Source organism: Musa acuminata, chromosome BXJ2-5 (assembly GCF_036884655.1).
Source record: "Musa acuminata AAA Group cultivar baxijiao chromosome BXJ2-5, Cavendish_Baxijiao_AAA, whole genome shotgun sequence".
Taxonomy (NCBI): Eukaryota; Viridiplantae; Streptophyta; class Magnoliopsida; order Zingiberales; family Musaceae; genus Musa; species Musa acuminata.
Genome location: NC_088342.1, coordinates 1034061 through 1054047, shown reverse-complemented (window position 1 = coordinate 1054047; position 19987 = coordinate 1034061). Strand labels below are relative to the sequence as shown.

The 19987-nt window shown below is 40.9% G+C and overlaps 3 protein-coding genes and 2 long non-coding RNA genes across 5 annotated transcripts; 3 read left to right on the top strand and 2 right to left on the bottom strand.

The window, feature by feature from the left end:
* Positions 1-3752: 3752 nt before the first annotated feature.
* Positions 3753-5478, bottom strand: LOC135611652 (uncharacterized). The gene is made up of 2 exons (XR_010486618.1): positions 4976-5478; positions 3753-4150 (listed from the first exon to the last, which is right to left on the bottom strand). It is a non-coding gene; the product is annotated as an uncharacterized LOC135611652 (long non-coding RNA).
* A 296-nt stretch (positions 5479-5774) lies between these two features.
* Positions 5775-8130, top strand: LOC103983748 (protein DETOXIFICATION 33-like). The gene is made up of 8 exons (XM_009401020.3): positions 5775-6078; positions 6200-6741; positions 6813-6899; positions 6979-7034; positions 7114-7353; positions 7437-7555; positions 7641-7727; positions 7887-8130. The coding sequence occupies exons 1-8, from the start codon at positions 5881-5883 to the stop codon at positions 7959-7961; spliced, it is 1404 nt and encodes a 467-aa protein (XP_009399295.2). The 5' UTR covers positions 5775-5880; the 3' UTR covers positions 7962-8130.
* Positions 8131-8453: 323 nt separating this feature from the next.
* LOC135612021 (probable calcium-binding protein CML41) lies at positions 8454-9514 on the top strand. The gene has a single exon (XM_065107741.1). The coding sequence runs from the start codon at positions 8670-8672 to the stop codon at positions 9204-9206; it is 537 nt and encodes a 178-aa protein (XP_064963813.1). The 5' UTR covers positions 8454-8669; the 3' UTR covers positions 9207-9514.
* A 1934-nt stretch (positions 9515-11448) lies between these two features.
* Positions 11449-13026, bottom strand: LOC135612022 (uncharacterized). Its single transcript, XR_010486713.1, has 2 exons — positions 12821-13026; positions 11449-11625 (listed from the first exon to the last, which is right to left on the bottom strand). It is a non-coding gene; the product is annotated as an uncharacterized LOC135612022 (long non-coding RNA).
* Positions 13027-14569: 1543 nt separating this feature from the next.
* On the top strand, positions 14570-18781 carry LOC135611651 (probable E3 ubiquitin-protein ligase ARI2). Its single transcript, XM_065107289.1, has 6 exons — positions 14570-14802; positions 14975-15007; positions 15105-15387; positions 16076-16553; positions 17748-18296; positions 18383-18781. The coding sequence occupies exons 1-6, from the start codon at positions 14662-14664 to the stop codon at positions 18516-18518; spliced, it is 1620 nt and encodes a 539-aa protein (XP_064963361.1). The 5' UTR covers positions 14570-14661; the 3' UTR covers positions 18519-18781.
* The last annotated feature ends 1206 nt before the right edge of the window (positions 18782-19987 follow it).

Genomic DNA, 19987 nt, shown 5'->3' with positions numbered 1-19987 from the left:
TGCGCGGTAAGCCCACCGAGACGGTCATCGTATCTTAGACTGTTTTTATTTTTTTGGGCTCCTTTTATCACCGACAGGGCCGTGTCGTACGCACACCGTGGGGTCATCCTATTCCAGATCGTGCACGTCGAGGTCAATGTCCTACGTCGTCGGATCGCGAGCGAGCGGTCAATCTCGGTCGGCCGGCCTCCTCTTAGAGCTGAGGCGCGTCACTGCTGCCGATTCAAACGGCAGGAGGTGGGAGCTTTGAGCTTTGAGCTTTGAGCTTTGAGCTTTGAGCTTTGAGCTTTTCTCCATCCTCTTCGACTCTCTCTCTCACCATCATTCTTCTTGTCGTATTCCCTTTGTTTCTTCTTGTTGTGATGGCAATGAGGTAGGCGAAGAAGATGTTCTTCTTCTTCTTCTTCTTCTTCTTCTTCTTGTCGTGTCGTTCACCGAATGAAGACGGTGCGACGAGACCTCCGTCGCAGGAGACTGCTCTGCACATGCGCTGTTAATCTCCGCCCGCTTCCGCCTCTGTGGTGGTAGGAATGGTTGCCGTGGACATATCGTAGACGACGAGACGAGGGAGGGCTCTTTGGACGATTGTATCTCTATTATAAAAATAGAAATCAATAATAAATCTTTGATTCCTATGCATTTCTAACATTACCAATAATAAATCACAATCATTAACTCGGCTGCTATGCATTAATTAAACGGACCAACCAACCAACACACCTTCAGAGTGACATGGTATTATTATTATATGATGTACAACAACATCATTTGATATATCAAATGGCATAGGCCAACTTTACTGTGGTTCATAGGGTGGTGACCGACACATGTCAAGGGTGGGTCTTTACAACTTTACTGTGGTTCAAAATCAAGTTGACCAAAAACTATATACATTTAGTCATTGTCGATAAATAGATTGGTCCCCAAGTGTAAGTGTGTGTAAGTGTGTCCATGGATTTCATGTCCATGGACTGACAGTGGTAAGAGAAAAAAAAAAAACAATGGTTACGATTGCCGGTAAGAGATGTAAAGAACGCGCTGTCAACTGAAAATATCATGCAGTCACGTATCTCGACGGAGAGTTGGATTTCCCGACTCACATATCTCGAGCATATTTTTTTCTTATATCTCCTGTCATTTTTTTCTTATACATCCTGTCATGACGATATATTGTTTAGCCCCTTTACAATGCCTCTAGTACAGTCGTCGATGGTCTCTCTATCAACAACCAAAATATACAAGAGGGCTTGAGCCCCATCATGAAGTACGATATTATGAGTGATGGATAGACATCTACCATGTTCTAGATCTCATTCATGAGCCGACCGACGAAGATTGCGAGCATTTCCTCCTCTCCTTCATAGGCTCGAGGAGCATTGACATTTATGGCCACGAGCATACGTTCCCGAGGAAGTAAAGTTTGAATCCCTTACAAGCTAGGCAAAAGAACTAATGGAAAGCAGCTCCAAGCGGGCATACCATTCTCGTGCGTGACTTCATAACGTGGTTAGGAAGGTGTAATATATCAAACTATTTGAAATGTCATACAACGATATTTAATCATGGAAAGTTGCAATGTGCTACATCAGGTCGACACTACCATCGAACGCTTCCAATGATAGAAGATGAAAGTTCATTGGAATTGGTTCCTCCTAAATTTTTTGGGTGAACAACGACTAACCCGAGGTGGGTTGACCAATGCTTCCCCCTTTGATTCTTGGAACTCATGTCGCATCTGCTCCAAACTTTAGTCCATCTATCGTAGTTAGATTCATAGGGAATCCTCCATCGAATCTGTCTACTGGGCTTCAGATCAAGCAGGGTAGAGTGATGGTGCGATCCGCTAAATTCCATAATTGGGAACCGAAGTGGCCCCTTGGCCAATAGTTTGACAAGTCTCGAGCGCTCTTGGGATGTTGGCACCATGTTGGTCGCACCGCCTATTGGGCTAACTAGGGAAAAAGAAGAGTGACGACTTATATCTGCACTAGTTGAGTGAGATTCAAGAACACATCAGTAGGGTCGGGCAGGTGGCTTGGGGTCATCCCTAGGGGTGAGAGACCCTGGTCGTCAAATAGACACTAGTATCGCATAGGTGTCTGCACGAAGGTGGATGCACCCATGTGCGAAAATGGTGGCTGTTACCCCCTTGGGTGAAAGTACTACGAGTTGGGACAAAACCTCTTCACTCGAGCGTTCATTGAGAAGGTTAGTGGGTGATCGTTCTTGCAACATGAAGCCCTCCTTTTAGCACAAAAAATTATTACGGGAAGAAATCATTGATCGACCCAACATGGTCTAGACTCATGTGCGTAGGGTTGTCCGAGATGGAAACGCTAAGCTCTAGAAGTGTCACTTGTACGAAGACCGAGGTCAAGAGAGGTTTTTCGAATAGATCCCTCCGATACCCAAGTTAATAAGCCAAGGTAAGTGAGTGTAGACGCGGAGTAATAAAAAAGTGGTCTCTTTTATTGTGTTAAACATGAGCTTTTATATTTGGTCATAAAGTAATATAATATTCCATTAAAATATTTTACGATGATATAACCTCTAGTCGCTCCAACAACCTCCCATTGATCTTTTATCCACGTGAGCAGACATGTGGAGGGTGGTTTTCGTCTTCTTCTTCTTCCATCCTAGAGATTACTTGAAGGCAATGTGTCATGACGATTGACTGACGATATTCTCCCTATCACCTGCTGTGTTTGATTAAATTATCTAATAATACCAATGGAAGAATCAAACTCAACAACAAAAAAGATTAAAAAAAAAATTAAACATTTTCGATTCAGTTTTGTATTTTGTATAGGAATTCAAACAAATAAAAAGAATCTAGTTTCTGTAGCATTTATTTCTGTAGTTTCCCAATCATTCCACATGGTCCAAGCCAAATATTAATTACTTCTATGGTATATTTCGATGTGTGGTAAATATACTGCAGGGCCTGATATCAAAGTATTATTATTACTCCGATTTCAATTTTTCCCCTCCATCGTCGCTTATAACTCTATTAAACTTCATAGCATCAACTTTGTTAACACCCAAACGCCAACAAAGTTTAGAAAAATCCTGGTACTTCAATTCCATGATTATATTAATGCAACATTTTAACACTTTGAAATCTTTTATCCTATGGCATATATTTCCTAACCTGCCAAACATTGCCTTATCCGTAGAAGAACTACTCATCTAAGACGAGGCACTTTACGAGAAACAAAGAATTTTCTCCTACTTTGACCTTGTTTCCCCAATCATTCCTTTATCCCTTGCCTATAGCTACACTAAGAAAAATGCACATGCGCAGATTAACATGTCATTCATCCGCAAAAATTAAATCTTATGACTAAGAAGTATACATATCAGTTCTAAAGCAATAACAAAGAAGGATAAAACTATATTATGCATTGAGTTGAACCAACCAGTGCCGCTAGTACAGTGTCCAAAGTGGAGAAACCGATGGTATTAGCCTCTTCATCTCACGGACTACTTTGCTAGGTAAAGCAACAGAGGATAAATTTCAATAAACTAGCAAATTTAGCAAATTGTACTTGAGGCAAAAAACGAAAAAAAAGAATGATACAGGCATGCCAACTATTAGCATAGAATGGTTGATCTCTTTTGTATTTGCTAATGTGAAACTCCATCCCAAGACATTTGCTTGGTTTAGTGTACTAAATTCTTACTTTTTTGGTGAGCGGGTGGTGATTGAGGTTTATATCCAAGTTGGCTACTAAATAAAAAATCTTTGGTGATTGAGGTCACTGAAAATGCTTATTAATATTAATAGCATATAATGCAATAAAACTTCCTACTTAACATTATCCATGCAAACAAAACTACAAATGCAAGCATCTGTCTACCATAAGAAAAAAGGGAGTTGATACCGATACTCAAAATCTAGCTTATCTAGAAAGATGGTTACAGTGCCATACTCCCTCTCTCTTATGTTGAGATGCTGATTAGTAGAAATTTAGTTGAAGTCCTTCATCTCCTCAGCAACAGGAATCCGGTGTTCAGTCATTGACCTCATCGAACAGAAGAATCCCCTATGCCTTCTGTATGCAGGTTACTTCATAAATCTGTCCCCCAATCTTGTCTTAGAATAAGAAAATGAATAACAATTTCACCAAAAAGTTACTGGTTGGGATTTCTGAATGACCAAAGTGAACAAAGTTAATGTCACCAGAACATTCACATAACTGAAAATGTGAAAAACAGAATAAATTCTCTAAATAACATTTCAAGAACATGTAACATGATACGTACATGGTTATCTAATTTGTTGGAGGTAACAACATAAAAGAAAAGGACAGCATATAGATTAGTCCTGACTCCTACTTCAAAGCAGTAAGACTAAATAAGACAACAAGCAGATATTATTAACTTCTCTAGAAATAGTTCGAAGCATTTATGGTATAAAGAAGCTTACAAGATAGTCTGCCTGATTACAGATGGGCTCCTTCCTCAGAGACATAATTAAGTATTTTCATTATAAACAAACGAATATAACATGTAGCATTTGATTAATTGAGGATATAAAATTTCTAATATGTGCAAACAAGTAGTTGTTTTTATACATCAACGACATGTAGCATTGAACATTTGATTATACAACAAAAACAACAACAACAACAACATTTAGCATTTGAAAATAGTTGTTTTTAGATTGAACTTTTTTATATTCTCTTCCTCCAGTGAAAGAAAGACTTCAAACGAGTGTAAAGGGGCATGAAATGCTCTGCCTGAAACTTCAAAAAGGAACATGCAAAATACATTTAAATGCTTTTTCCAGAGTGAATGATATGTCAAGCTAAGAAAACCTTGCGATAATGTTATAGTCATCTTTCTTAAATGTAGTGTTCCTTTTTTTCTTTTCTACCTCGGCATTACAAGAAATCAAGAAACCCTAATGAGGTTAATACCAGAAGATTTCAAATTAGGGTTAGTGGAATCGGTGGAAGAGACGAACACACACCTGTTTCGAGGCTGAGGAGATAGGCGATGGAGGCTTCGGCGTGCTGCTGGACGAACTTAATCATCTCGTTGGCCAAGAACTTAATCATCTCATCCACCGATGCTTCCTCCACAAACGAAAAAGGAAAGAAGGAAAGGAAAACATCAGCTACTCCGCCAATCTAAAGACCAACAAATTGGACCCTATCACGGAATGGAGGATTTGATAGGGAGAGAGTGAGAGATAAGGAAAGAAAGGGAGAAAATAAGATCGTTACCGATCAAGAATCAATCAGCAAGAAAACAATCGAGAAGCCGGAACAAACCAAGAAATAGCTGAAGCGCGGGTGTAAAAGAGAAAGGAGAGATTGGAGGGGAAGCCATCGCGCGTGGAGGATCCACGAGGCACCTTGCCATCGTCGGAAGAAATCCGGCGCCAATCCAAGAAAAAGAGAGAGAGAGAGAGAGAGAGAGAGAGAGACGACGACGACGACGGCAAGCTGTTTGTTATAATAACCAACCGTTGGTGATACTGTTGAGTTCTCTCAAATGGTTGACTAATCGAAGGCTTTTTCTATTATTAAACAGAAAAAGCCGCATACGGATTCGGATCTTTTCTCCCATTTGTGCGGGTCCGACCCTCTTCAACGAACCAGCGTCGGATTCGCTGCAAAGCTGACAAAGCAATGGGTCCCAATTCAAGAATCCAATCACGCTAGCTCGAGGAGCCACGCTGCCTCCGTACCGACCTCCGAAGAGAACAAAAGCTCACCTACCCTCCCCTGTCCACGTTTCGCGGCCTCAAGGGGGACAGCGAACGCGCGGCCGCATGCAGCAGGCGAGCTCGTCACGCCAGCCTCCTTGAACCACGACAAGCATAAAGAGAGAGGGTGAGGCGAGAGCTGTCCTCCGAGGTGGTGGGCAGTCATGGGCAGGCTGCTCTCCAAGATCCGGGAGGAGTCGAAGCAGACATGGAGCCTGGCGGGGCCGGCGATACTCACGGGGACGTTCCAGTTCTCCATCGCCACGGTCACGGCCGCCTTCGTCGGCCGCCTGGGCGCCCTTCAGCTTTCCGCGGTCTCCGTCGCTCAGGGCGTCATCGCTGGCTTCGCCTACGGTACCATGGTAATCAAATTTATAGCATGATATTGTTAGATTGCGTCCGAACTACAGAGTGAAGAGTGGCAATCTAATTAAGGACAACATATATAAATCTCAACGCAGCCCTTTTCCTTTTTCTCTGTAGCTGGGCATGGGAAGTGCCTTGGAGACTCTCTGCGGTCAGGCTGTCGGTGCCGGGCAATTTCATATGCTGGGAATTTACATGCAGAGATCGTGGGTCATCTCAGCGGCAACGGCGATGGTTCTGACACCACTTTATGTGTTTGCCACACCCATCTTGAGGCTATTGCATCAGTCCAAAGACATCTCAGAAGTTGCCGGCAAATACTGTGGATGGATCGTACCTCAGCTATACGCTTATGCAGTGAATTTTCCTCTGCAGAAGTTCTTCCAATCACAGAGCAAGGTCTGGGTCGTAACGCTAGTTTCCGGGGCAGTTCTCGGCGTCCATGCCTTGCTGAACTGGGTTTTCGTATCCAAACTTGGTCATGGATTGCTGGGTGCTGCGATGGTCGAGAACGTCTCATGGTGGCTCATAAACTTGGCTCAGATGATCTATCTATTGGCTGGCTTCTTCCCGGAATCATGGAGAGGATTCTCGCTATCGGCATTCCAAAACCTGGGTGCCTTTGGAAAACTTTCGCTTGCGTCGGCTATAATGCTGTGGTGGGTGCTTCAATCTGAATTCTGAGATAATGCCGTGATGAGAGTCTTAATTTCACTTCGTTGTATGACAGTTTGGAGCTCTGGTATTACAGTGCAGTGATCATCTTGGTGGGTTGCTTAAAGAATCCAGAGATCGCGGTTGGTGCTATTTCTATCTGGTTAGCAGTTCTTCCTTTCTCTTGTTGATCGGTAAGAAGAACCGAACCCTGAGCGATAATTGTTTGTTCGATCGGGCAGCATGAACTATGAAGCATGGACTTTGATGGTTGCTCTGGGTTTCAATGCCGCAGTGAGGTAGGCATCTATCTATCTTGCTCAGACATCTGCTGGCATGGGCTAAAATTTCTTGTTTCTTTCTGTGTCCATTCATCGGTGTGCGAGTATCGAACGAACTCGGAGCGAATCATCCGAAAGCAGCAAAGTTCTCTGTAGTCATCGCCGTTGCCACATCGGTCTTGATTGGGATCTTCTTTACGGCGGTGGTTCTCATCTTCCGGAAGCGACTGGCGGAGCTGTTCACGGATGTCCCTGAGTTGATCAGGGAGACATCCAAGCTAGGATATCTTCTCGGTGCCACGATTCTTCTGAACAGCATTCAACCTGTGCTCTCAGGTATCTCGTCTCAACGATGCAGGAAAACAAAACTAGAATTCATCGACGTCGCGGGTCACGAATGAGATTGTTGCGATCGGCAGGAGTGTCGATAGGAGCTGGTTGGCAAACCCTGGTTGCCTTCGTGAACACAGCGTGCTATTACCTTTTCGGATTGCCTATCGGTGCTGTTCTTGGATTCAAGCTTGAGCTCGATGAACTGGTAAGAGACAGTAATGAATGAGCTTGGCATTTGCAAGCTGACAACGTATGGATCGTAGGAACTCATTCGGCGATTTGTTGTGCAGGGCATCTGGACTGGGATGTTGATCGGGACGGCGGCGCAGACCGGTGTTCTGCTACTGATCACAGCCAGAACTAAATGGCAGAAAGAGGTGAGGTTTCCGAAGCTTGAATTAAAGATTGAGCTCACGATGCCCTTTGCTTTACCAAAACATATTTGTGATAAATTAAGACGAGAAGAAAAAGATGGACATACAGCAAAGTTCGATGTGGCTTGAATTCAGCAAAGTAATTGAGGTGCTATTGCGCAGGCCATGCAGGCAGAAGAGCGAGTGAGGACATGGGGAGGAGGAGGAGGAATTGAGCCTCGAGTCCCTACGCAATGATGCAGAGACTCCATACATGAGGAGGATCTCTCGATGAACCGAACCTGGAAGGAGCTGTCTGCTAGAAGAACTAAGGCATGCATGCCACATCGAACTGGGATGCTGTAATCGATCGAGAAGTAGAAATGTCTAATGTATATTCGATGTCAAGAACAATTCCAACGACAAATATGACATCATCTTCAGCCATTTAATATGCAAACAAGATGCATTTTCTTTCATTTTGATTTATATTAAGTGTTTTTGGAGCCGAGTTTTCGGTTTTGATTAGGTATTGACAAGATGGTTGATGGGATCAAAACACCATGATTAAACCGAAAAGGTAGATAGCACACGATGACATATTGGTTTGGGTAGGAAAGAAGCAACCTACCGTTCATTCCCTTTCGAGTAGCTAAGAACTTTGGCGATGATGGGAGTTCCCACAGCCCCACTCCAAGGATCTATATATTCTCCGCCCACATCCCACTTGTTCTGTAAAGGCATCACCGGTCATGGCTATCTACCCATTCTTTTTCCTCTCAGGAAGCTCCCGCGAACTTTCCTCGCATTCAAAGATGTCGAGATGACTTGTCCGGCATCGCAACTTGTACGCTACTCTCTCTTCTTTTATGCCCCTTCCCAGCGTCACACTATGTTCCCCCTCAGCATACTTATCCTGCAATAGTCTTCTCCCTCCCCCTCCATAAGACTCTCACGGTACTCGCCATGGCCAGCGTGGTCATGTCCAAAGCAGCCAGATGGTTCTCCCCCAAACGATCCAAGCTGAGCCTCCCCGCGGATGCGCCGCCCGCTCCCGGGGGAAGAGATAGGATGGAGGTCCTGTGGGAGGTGTTTCGACACTTCGATCAGGACAGAGATGGGAGGATCTCCTGCAACGAGCTCAGGGCCTCCTTCGTGTCGATAGGGGAGGAGATGCCGGTGGCGGCGGCGGAGGCGGCCATCGCGGACCTTGACTCGGACGGGGACCGGTTGTTGGACTTCGAAGACTTCGTGAGGTTGATGGAGGAGAGGGGGGGAGGGAAGGCGGCGGAGGAGGGGGAGGAGGAGGAGCTGAGGAAGGCGTTCGAGATGTTTGAGGCGGTGAAGGGGTCGGGGAGGATCACGCCGCGGGGGTTGCAGCGGATGCTGAGCCGGCTGGGGGACGAGAGGTCGATGGAGGAGTGCAAGGCCATGATCCGAGCCTACGACCTCGACGGAGATGGCGAACTCGACTTCCATGAGTTCCACCAGATGATGAACTAGAGACGATCACTCGAGCACGTCGCTGCATGCATGCATGCATGCATGCAGGCTAAACAGAGTAATAATACATACACATGTTTGAAGCCTGTGATTTGAATTTGAGTTTGCCTGCTACACACACATCACTGCGAAACGCCGGTTAGATACCGGAAAACATGTTTATGGTGATTAGGGTTAGAATCGAATGATTTCATTTTGTGAAGAATGAAGCTTGCTGGGGACATAAAGGTTGTGTGTGTTCATTTCCTCATACACTGTGTATGTAAACCCAAATGGTATATGATGAAGATCTAAGTACTTTTGAAGCACACTTGTTTTACCTGCTCTGGAAAAGGAGAAATAGGAGAGGTATAAGAGCCATCATCATCACAGCATGCCTGCACACAGAATTCTATTGAATGTAATCTTCTGGGCAATGTCAGAGGCCATCAACACATGTTCATAGACTATTGGGTTGGATTATATAAATGGGACTTCCAGGTCTTCATCACCTTTGTTCATCATTAGTATCGATCAAGTTGCTTCCAATCAAAGTTCTGAGTTGGGATGTAAAGAACCACTTGTATTCAATTTGGGGGTAATGGTTGTAAGCACTACATACTGAAAAGGGCTTTCATAAGGGATGTATGTTAGTTACAAGTACTCACCATCATCCCCTCACCTCTGATAAATAATCTGTCCATCTAGTTCGTGAGTTAATGGCAGTTCTTCAACTAACCAAAAGAATTAAAAGAATAATCAGACACTTTTACCATTCAGGGTGGATTACTTGGCTTTGTTGTGGGTGCTGGTTGATTGCAAATCACCTGCAAAATGCAGAAACTGTGAACTTAGGACTATCAAAACCTTGAAAACACCAGGAACCATCAGTTTTCTCAACATAATTTTCATGCACAAACCAAAGTGTGGTACCAGATAACACAATTTTCATGCACTAACCAGAGATTTTATCCAGTGAATCCAAGCTGGTTTCAGATACTACAACACAAATATTAAACATTTGATTTCAAACCATTACTTGGTTTTGAAACATCATATAGGCACCTGTAAATATATTGCCAACCCATGAGTTTCGGTGTAGATATAAATCTAAGACAGTTGCAAGATTCATTAAAGAATACGTCTTAGCATAATTCAAGAGATGAAAGGAAGAATAGTCTATAAACATCAGCAGATGATGTGATAATATCCATAGTTCTCAAGAAATATAGTGATGGATATGTCAGAATGAGCCAAGCTGGTTGCCGCCGGTACTTGACAAAAACATTCAATTATGAATATTCCTAAACACAAACTTGTAGATGCATTCACTTATGTTTGACCTTAATAAATAAAAAAAATGACACAATGTTCTATTGCTTCTCATCCTTGGGAATGTCTTTTTTAGGAACCTAAGAATCCAACTTCTTGAGCGCTGATCGATCCATAGATGTGTGAAAGAAATCAGAAATTGAGCAGATTTAGATGTGAAATCCGCTGCAGCAAGCAACTATCTACAACAGAGGTCCACTAAGCATCAAAGGCTCCCATACCTTTGCATTCGTCATGCACAGACACATGACAAGAAAGACAAGAATAATAGGCAACACTAACTACTTCAATTTTTATGGGTCATACCAACAGATTTTATAGTAAAAAAAAAAAAATCTTGTAACCTAACTGGTATAGCATATATGCATGGCAAACATCAAAAACATGATCTGCTTCAAACCAGTCCTTGTGCAACCAGTGTCATAGACACTAAATGCACGTGTTTTTTTTTCTTCTTTTCATTTTCAGAAGATATCATATGAGACTAAACCCTGCAAGAATTCTCCCCTGCAATAGTGAAGCTAAGTGCACACTTCATATTTATATAGTTTTTGAGCAATCACATCTTGCTGCAAACAGTAAATGGAGAAACATGATTTCTCCGACTATGCTTACCAACATTGGCAAGGCCTAGAACCACCATCCGTAAGATAGAACCAACATCACCAATTTTGCAAATCATATTTAGGCTACACTAAAAGTACCTATGTGTCTGGATAGCTCTAGGATGAAAAAGCAATTAATAATGTAAGGCCTGCAGTCTCTACCACACAACTTGAAACAATCTGCATGTCACTGAGGCAACAAAGGCTAGACCTGAATAGCCATTAACTACCAAATAAATGTGGGAATAATAAAATCGCACAGCATAAGAAATGCTAAAATGAGACTAACAGCTAAGTAACTTGGCAACAGAGAAAATTCCACAGCATAAGAAAAGATTCTAATTTCATTAATAACACTAGTACGTTACAAAGTTTTAAAATCTTTACTAGTCTTAAGCTTGTTTGATAAAGTTCGAGCATTTACTCAATGAAAAGATGCCTGTCATGGCTGAGATTGGTTCATATTCAGGTAGGTGTCCGTTTGATCCAGCTTCCTTCAGGTCCTGCTCAGACATTCAGTAGGTCAAGTTCTAATTATGATACACGCACACAAACTTGTCAAAGGACTTCAAATACTACAAAAAATAAAAGAAACTTCTATTGGGCGTACATGACGCTCATACGTGAACTTGAAACTGAGACCTGTCACTTGTGCAACATTGTACTGGCGTGCATGACGCTTATACATGGACTCAAACCTGATATCTATCTCTTGATCTTTATTAAAAAAAATACATATTGATGTCCAAATTCTAAAAATTCCCATTCCAAAAACTTGTAGACGATAGGCTTATAAATGCAGGACATAACCATGCAGAAGTAGCGAGGTTAGCAGCATTCCCTTAAAAAGTCAAAAATTAGAAACTACACAAACAATGCTAAATCTGACAAGGAATATAGTCAAACATAAATCGTGTGAATCATACGTGACTAACAACCAGTATCAGTCAGGTAAATAGTTAAGAAAATACCGAGGTGGCCATGCACAATACTACTTCCTGTTTGCAGCAATTTTGCACGAAAACAATAAGAACTACAGGAATGTAGATAGCCTAGCATATGTTACATATTTAGGATCATTCCAAGGGAACAGCATTCCCCGATTAAGAAAAAGGCATCTTTCATATGGCATCCATCTCTTTTTGCTTTTCTACAATTTTTTACTCATTTTGTTTTCCAACTATCCATCTTCATACGGCAATTCAAAAATATTAATCACTGCTAGGGCATGAACAACTACGGGTAACACAGAGTTATGGTACTATAACTTCTTTTAGCTTCAACAGACTTGTTGACAACCTGGGATAATGATCTCATCAAACATGATGTGTGCCAACAATTTAAATTCCGTTCCATCATTTGCACCCTTTTTTTTTTTTCTCAGAGAATCTTATCTCATGTGTAACTAAAGTAATAATCAGGTCACTATAGAAGTTGTCACAAACTGAAGTCGCAGCACAAAATCCCTAAACAGTGATCAACAGAAGAACCTGAATTATTTGGGCATAAAATAAGCCAACATCACCAATTGCAGATCCTGCACATCAAGAATGTACAGAATAGGCATCAAATCCACTTACGACTTCCATAACATTATAAATCTATGATTCTACAGAACTTAAAGGTTAGGAGAAACAGTAACATTATGGAGAGCATAGGATCCTTCATCGAGAAAGGAGGACGGTTTGGTGAGCGTACTTGGAGGCAGAGGCGGACTCTTCTTCGAGCCAGTGTCAGGCGTGGCGGAGAATGGCCGCGGACCGCTTGACGTCCCCGGGGAGGAGGATGGTGGCGCCGACGCCCACCACCGTCACGATGAAGCTGGTCAGCGCCATCTCCAAACCGAAACCCTAAACCATCTCCGCTACGGGAGACGAGAGGATGAGAAGGGCCAAGTAGAAACAGCGCGCCATCATGTCAATAGAGGTTGTTTTCATGTGTATTAATTTTGCACATTCTAATATTTTCCTAAGTTTTGAAAATTTTATTTTCACGTCATTAAAAATATTATATTATCAAAAATAAATGGAATAAGTAAAAGAAAAAAAAAGGTGGCTAACAATTCAATTGGCTCATCCCGAGATTATATTTATAATATAGGTGTGATAAAAATAAATAAAAAGAGTGATGGAGAAGTTTCGATAGTGTCGTAAGTTTGTATTGATAGTATCAATACGATAGTTCAGAGTGATGGATAATTCTCGAGCGTAGAGTATAAATTCGTTTAAACTTTATTTGAGGGGTTATAAGAGACTTAGATGTCTAATGTTTTATACTGTACTATGCTGTACAACTTATAATTAACATCTCCATACAATAATGGTGAAAACCTTGACTCCGTAAAAATCTTTTTTGACAACAAAATATTTGCTCAATTATCCTCGTTCTCAAATTGGAATGTCGATCCATTTACTAAAGTTAAGCATGTAACGTAGGGTTTCCATGTCAATTGATTGTATGCCTCTCCGTTGAAATTATACCTCATGTGATTCTTCTAATGATCGAGTTAGCTATTACATGATGAACATGTCCCAAGTAAAACATAAGATGTGATAACAAGAGAGAGAAAAACTTCAATCATATCGGGAGAAACTCTTATTTATATTTTGAGATCCCTAACTACTTGATGTGTTATCTTTGATTAAAAAATATTTTTTTATTATGATTGACATGACAAATCTAATCAAATTGCTTTGTCAATAAGATAGTAGATATGTGTTAAGTCTCAATAGGACAACGACGATCTTCAAATCAAAGGGTTTTTATAATATTTATGGATGTAACATAAATAAATGAACCATAAATAAATATTTATTTTATTTATAAATATTCCTAAATATTTAGGCCTTCCATACATATATATATACATTCCTTTAAGTGCCTAAATTCCATATATGTATATATATCACTATTATTAGCATTAAATAAACTCATGCTAATTATTATTCATCACAATTATTGGAGAGATTTTTTTAAAAAAATAAAATTTAAAATACTTAAAAGTATCCTTTTAACACTTTCATCAAATAAAGGAGAAAACAAAATTAATTTATTCTATGGGCATATATAATATATTAATTGGACACTAATGTTATTTGGATTTTCAAAATCATTATCTGAAGAGTCAATCATAATGAAATCTATAAAAACAGATGCACAAAACTTCAATTTAGACGAAAAAATTGCGTAAATAATATATATATATATATATATATATATATATATATATATAACTTTTATTTTATTTTATTGTTCCTATTTAAGGACTCTCTCTCTCTCTCTCTAGCATGGCTAATGATGCAAGATAAGGTAAGCTGTGTTACGAAGGAAGGAGTCGAAGAAAACCTTCTTATAATTAAAGGACGAAGAAACCTGAAATGATCTTTTAAGTAACTATAAAACATGTTTTCTAATCGCCCTAATATTAACTCCCAATTGACTGCGATTCCCATATCCCATTCCGCAGTAGGAACTGTTACATCTCCGACTTCCCCCCGTTTCCTCCGCAACGATCCCCGCATCGGCTTTCCCGCGATCTCATGGACGACGACGACTACTACTTCGATGAGAGCGATGGCGACTACGGCGGGAGCTCTTACTCCCTCGAGGAGGATCACGGTGATGATCTCAATGATATCCTGGTGGAAGAGCCCATCGAAAAGATCTGGACCACTGCCTCGGTAAAAAGACCCTCCTCCCTTACTCGTTAACGGCTTTTTTGCTCCGACGATGAGGGTTTCTTCCCGTCTGGAAACGGTTTTGATCTTCTTGTTTTCTTGATGTCTCTGGAGATTGCCTTCTTGTTGGTTCTGACTTCAATTTCTTTGTCCGTTCATCGCCGGCAAATTATAGGTCATCTCAGCGGAGTCTCTTCTGGCCGCACAGGTAATCTCCCGCTATAGTTCTGGCTATGGTTGCTCGTCGTACTTGTAAAGTCAAGGGGGAAGTGTACTAATCTACCGTGGAACTTTGTTTTCCTCAGAAGGAAGTTCTGCAGAACGTGATGAGCTTGTTGCTCATAAACGAGCAGCAGGCCAGGTCGTTGCTCATCTATTACCGGTGGAATGTGCAGAAGGTGTACGACTCTTTTGAACGGAAGGGCAAAGAACCGTTGTTCCAGGAAGCAGGGGTGGTCATTTCGGACGACAGAGACCTTGACATCTTGGGGTCGTCGACCGCCGTAATCACCTGTAACGTCTGTTTCGAAGATGTCGCCGTCCTCGATGCCACAAAGATGGACTGCGGACACTTGTTTTGTAACGACTGTGAGTTCTCCTCTTCTTTGGTTCTAGCTGGATTGTTACAATCGGCTTTACAAGACTATTGCTCATAAACATGACCTGAATCGAGACTAAGGAATGGGCCCAACATTCACATATAATGAGATTGGTCTTTCAGAAGGTACCGAGGTTAAAGAAAGTTAAAGCAGTTGCCTTGCCAAATTATTCATTGAACTCTTTCGCTTATAACCACCTAGTTTTGAAGCTAGAATTCTCATAACCACGATCCAGAATTCAGATTTAAGGAATAAAATGAACATTCGTGTATACTGAGATTGTACTTTCAAAAGATAGTGAGGTCATAGAAAGGTGAAGCACTAAACTTTCTGAATTCGTTCAAAAGAAACAAGAGCAAGCAAGGTGAACGAAGTATTGATTAGGATGAAAGCTGTTAAGAAAGTACTAGTTTACTGTATCTTCTTTCAAGTATGTGAGTTCTTAGGATATCAATGAATTGACATGAGTAAGTAGTTTGTCATGCAAAACTTCAAAATTATTCCTTTTACTCTGTTTTTTATCAACACCTGTTATTCATAAAATAGTTTTATTGTTTGATTCTTTAGTTGCACAGTGCAGGATTTTGAACCTTCGTCTTAGTTTAACTTGTAACATTGTTATCCTTACCACTTACTGTTCTCTCTGTGCTTGCTTCCTTTTTTATTTTTTTGCCTAGGTTGGACACAGAATTTTATCATCAGGATAAAAGATGGGGAAAGGACCATTAGGTGCATGGACACAAAATGCACTGCTATTTGTGATGATGTCATTATTCGTAATCTAGTAAGCCGAAAGGACCCATGTCTTGCCGAACGCTTCGAGAGATTTCTTCTTGAATCTTATGTGGAAGATAATGACAACATCAAATGGTGCCCCAGTAATCCACACTGTGGAAATGCAATACGAGTCGATGGAAGTAATGTTTTTGAGGTTGAGTGCATATGTGGGTTCCAGTTTTGTTTTAATTGCTCGCTTGAAGCACACTCACCATGTTCGTGCCAGATGTGGAAACTTTGGGTCCAGAAATGCGGTGACGAATCAGGGAATACAGACTGGATCATGGTTAACACGAAGCCCTGCCCCAAGTGCAACAAGCTCGTTGAAAAGAATGGTGGCTGTAACTTGGTCAGATGTAGATGTGACCAACATTTCTGGTAAGATCTCTTCCTATGAAATTTTATTTTGATGGAGAAAAGTTTTGGTTAGCCCACTTCATTTTCATAAATGGCATGTTAGATTGCAGCTAGGATTATACTTGTAACAGTGAAAAATGTTTGGTCTGATTCAAAGGTTGCCTAGATATCAGTAATGAACTTTCTTTTTCTCTTTGATAACCCACTGCTGATTCGAGCACTGATTTTTAACTAAATCCTCGATCTGTTCAAGTCAACCCAAAACACCAAAACCAAACACATGACTGATTTCAACTCTTAATTGTGTAGACATTTCTTACTTCTTCCTAGTTAGCAATTGAATTTCTCGTATATTTGAAGCTCATTCGTTTGACTAAACTGTAAAATGTTTAAAACGTATACGTATATTTCCGTGGAAGTTTTATATTCTTTGTGAAACCAATTGATCCTCCTTAACCTATATGTCGATGGATTGGTGATATCATGAGAATTTTTATGAGGGGTTTTTGATATAGCAACAAGGGAAAGAAAATGAGAAGTTGGTGCACCATGAATCCTGAATTACTATGTTGGAGCTCTAGTATCTGAATATATTTGTCTGTTTGTTTGCTAATTCATTAAAATCACCACCTTCCTGATCAAAGACAAAAGTATTAGCTCTTTGTAATTCTTCTTTTACCTTGTTTGTTTTGGATTATGGTTGCTAGCATCAGCTTCAGAACATTTTCACCGTAGATGATAATCTTAATGCCATGAAGACAGACTCCTAAATTGCAATGCCATGTAGATTGTAGACAACAAAAAAACCCCATATTGATTTCAGAGCTCATTTGATAGTTCCGATTAGAACGAATTGTTTCAGGGATTTGAGTCACATTATTTTGCGTCAAAAGGATATGGGGATGGTCATAACTCTCTGAGTGAGTTGCTCAATTATGCAGAACTCTTGACTTGACTTTTGCCTGACTTGTTTGGTATATGTGAACACTAAAACCAACAACTGTAGGTCTGCTGCTGTCTCTTGCAACAATTAATAATACTTGGTATAAATCTGCCACTGTTTTTCTTTTCTTTAAATGAATTTGCCATTGTTAATCATGATGCATGTGTTACATAATCTGATCATATTTTTCCTTATTTATTTCTTTGATATTCTTTTTAAACTAGCTAATCTAGAAAGCAAACCAACTACTAGGCTTTTGTGGATGTTTGCAGTTGGTTATGTGGTGGTGCTTGTGGGGCAGAACATACGTGGAGCACAATAACTGGCCATACTTGTAACAGTTTTACACGAGAAAAAGAAATGAGTTTTTTGGCTGTGAAGCAAAGACTACAACGTTACATGCATTATTACAATCGATATATGACTCATGCAGATTCATTAAAGAAGGAAAATACTCTTAACGAAAATATCCAAAGAAAAATATCTGAATCAGAAAACAAGAACTCTATGATCAAAGATTACAGCTGGGTGCTGGAGGGATCACGACAACTCCTCAGGTCAAGACGTGTCCTTAGATACACATATCCATTGGCATTCTACGTATTTGGGGACGAACTTTTTAAGGATAAGATGACGCAGGAGGAGAAGGAAATAAAGCAGCATCTATTTGAAGACCTGCAACAGCAGCTGGAAACCAATGTGGAGAGGCTCTCTATGTACATAGAGAAGGATTTTTATGATTTCAATGATGAGCAGGTTATCGAATTAAAGTATCAAGTTGTCAATTTGAATAGGGTCGTGAATAAATTTTGTGGTCAGATGTAAGTTTACTTTCTCCCTTTACTAGTTGTTGTTGATTAACCAGTGAATAATGTGTGCTTCCGTACTTATGCTTCAACCCTTGCAGGTACAAATATATCGAAGATGACTTGCTTGAACCCATGAAACATGCTGTTCACCGCATTGCTCCTTACAGTTCTGGTGGTCCCAATATGTTGTTGCAACCCTCTTCTTCTTCTTCTGGGAATTCTGGAGATTGCTAGGGAGTCATGAAAGCCAACTAAGATGACAGATCGATACGTAGGATTTAACTACTAATGGTGCTGGTGAAGGTTTTTTCATTAGAGCCACTTGTAGATGTATAGCTTCATAGGAACAACTTGAAGTAGTACAAAATTATACCTTCATTGATTTGTGTATAGAATAGAGATGATTTTGTTCATGCAAACCTAGGATGACTCTGGAGATCATTTGTTCTTTTGCACCAGTTGAACCAAATCTATAACAGCCGAATGTTAGATTTCAACTTGCATTTACTATACTAGAAAGCTATCATGAGTACTTTTACTTGAATATATATATATATATATATATATATATATATATATATATATATATATATATATATATATGTTAGGTGTTAGAAATGAAAGAAATGTTAAAATTATGGTATAATATATTTTATTTTTTATCAATGTCACTAACGACGACGTTAGGATAAATAAAATTATTTATTTTATTTTTTAAATTATAAGGATCTGAATATAAATTTTTTTAAGTATAAAAATTACCAAGCTAATATATCTAAAATATAAGGGGTAAAATTTCAAAAAATATTATATTATATATACATTTTTAAACCTCTGCACGTGATATCATCACGTGTCGAATCGACGATTGAGTTGAGGGCAAGATCGTCATTTCGACCGTTCTTGTTCGCTCCGACGGAGATCGGGGGGAACGCTCGCCCTCCTCCTGGTGTCCGCGATTGCCCGCCTCGCTGATCTTTTCGATATTAGACGCGTGGACGCCACCGGCGCCGGCTTAGTGGCGAAATCATGCCCTGGGTCGTCCGCCTCACCGCTGCCTCCGACGACTCCGAAGACCTCGTGTTCCGACAGGCGCCGCCGTTCCACAATGCCGCAGAGTGCGAACCTCCGTCGGTGAACGGGGCCTCGGCCAACGGCGTCGTGGGCTGCCCGTCGCTCCCGCCGCGCCAACCACGGCGGGGCCGGCTGATGCCACACTCAGGTGCCACAGCGCCCGCCGCCTCCTCCAGGTGGGGGCGCCCGCGGAGTCGACGCCTGCGTCGTGACCTTCACTGTCAACTGGCTCAGCGTGCTCAATGCCATCCCAGGCGCGTACAGCGATAACCTCTCCGTTGTCTGCATCGTCGGCGGGCACAAGTCCAACGACTACGGCACTAACCGCATCCTCCTCCACCACACCATCACCTCCGCCGCAGGGTGTTCACCGACGGCCACAAATCAGGACAGGTTTGTTGCCCTTAATTTAATAGACGAAATGACTGTCTTGCCCTTAACTTAATCTTCAATTAGGTATTTGTTCAAAATCATTTTATTTCTTATCTTAGATGTATTCATCATCATCATCAACAACAACAAGATCCTAAATCTTAATTATTTAGGATCGATTACATGAATCTTTTATCGTCGTTGAGATGTGAGATTAGAAATAGTTGCTGCTTGAATTTTGATAGCTGACATAGTCG

Bases quoted from the DNA above. Each gene is read 5' to 3' on its own strand.
- LOC103983748 (XM_009401020.3), top strand. From the start codon at position 5,881: ATGGGCAGGCTGCTCTCCAAGATCCGGGAGGAGTCGAAGCAGACATGG. The intron at 6,079-6,199 runs GTAATCAAATTT...TTTTCTCTGTAG, and splicing joins GCTTCGCCTACGGTACCATG to CTGGGCATGGGAAGTGCCTT. The intron at 7,728-7,886 runs GTGAGGTTTCCG...GCTATTGCGCAG, and splicing joins GAACTAAATGGCAGAAAGAG to GCCATGCAGGCAGAAGAGCG.
- LOC135612021 (XM_065107741.1), top strand. From the start codon at position 8,670: ATGGCCAGCGTGGTCATGTCCAAAGCAGCCAGATGGTTCTCCCCCAAA.
- LOC135611651 (XM_065107289.1), top strand. From the start codon at position 14,662: ATGGACGACGACGACTACTACTTCGATGAGAGCGATGGCGACTACGGC. The intron at 15,008-15,104 runs GTAATCTCCCGC...TGTTTTCCTCAG, and splicing joins AGTCTCTTCTGGCCGCACAG to AAGGAAGTTCTGCAGAACGT. The intron at 15,388-16,075 runs GTGAGTTCTCCT...TTTTTTGCCTAG, and splicing joins ACACTTGTTTTGTAACGACT to GTTGGACACAGAATTTTATC.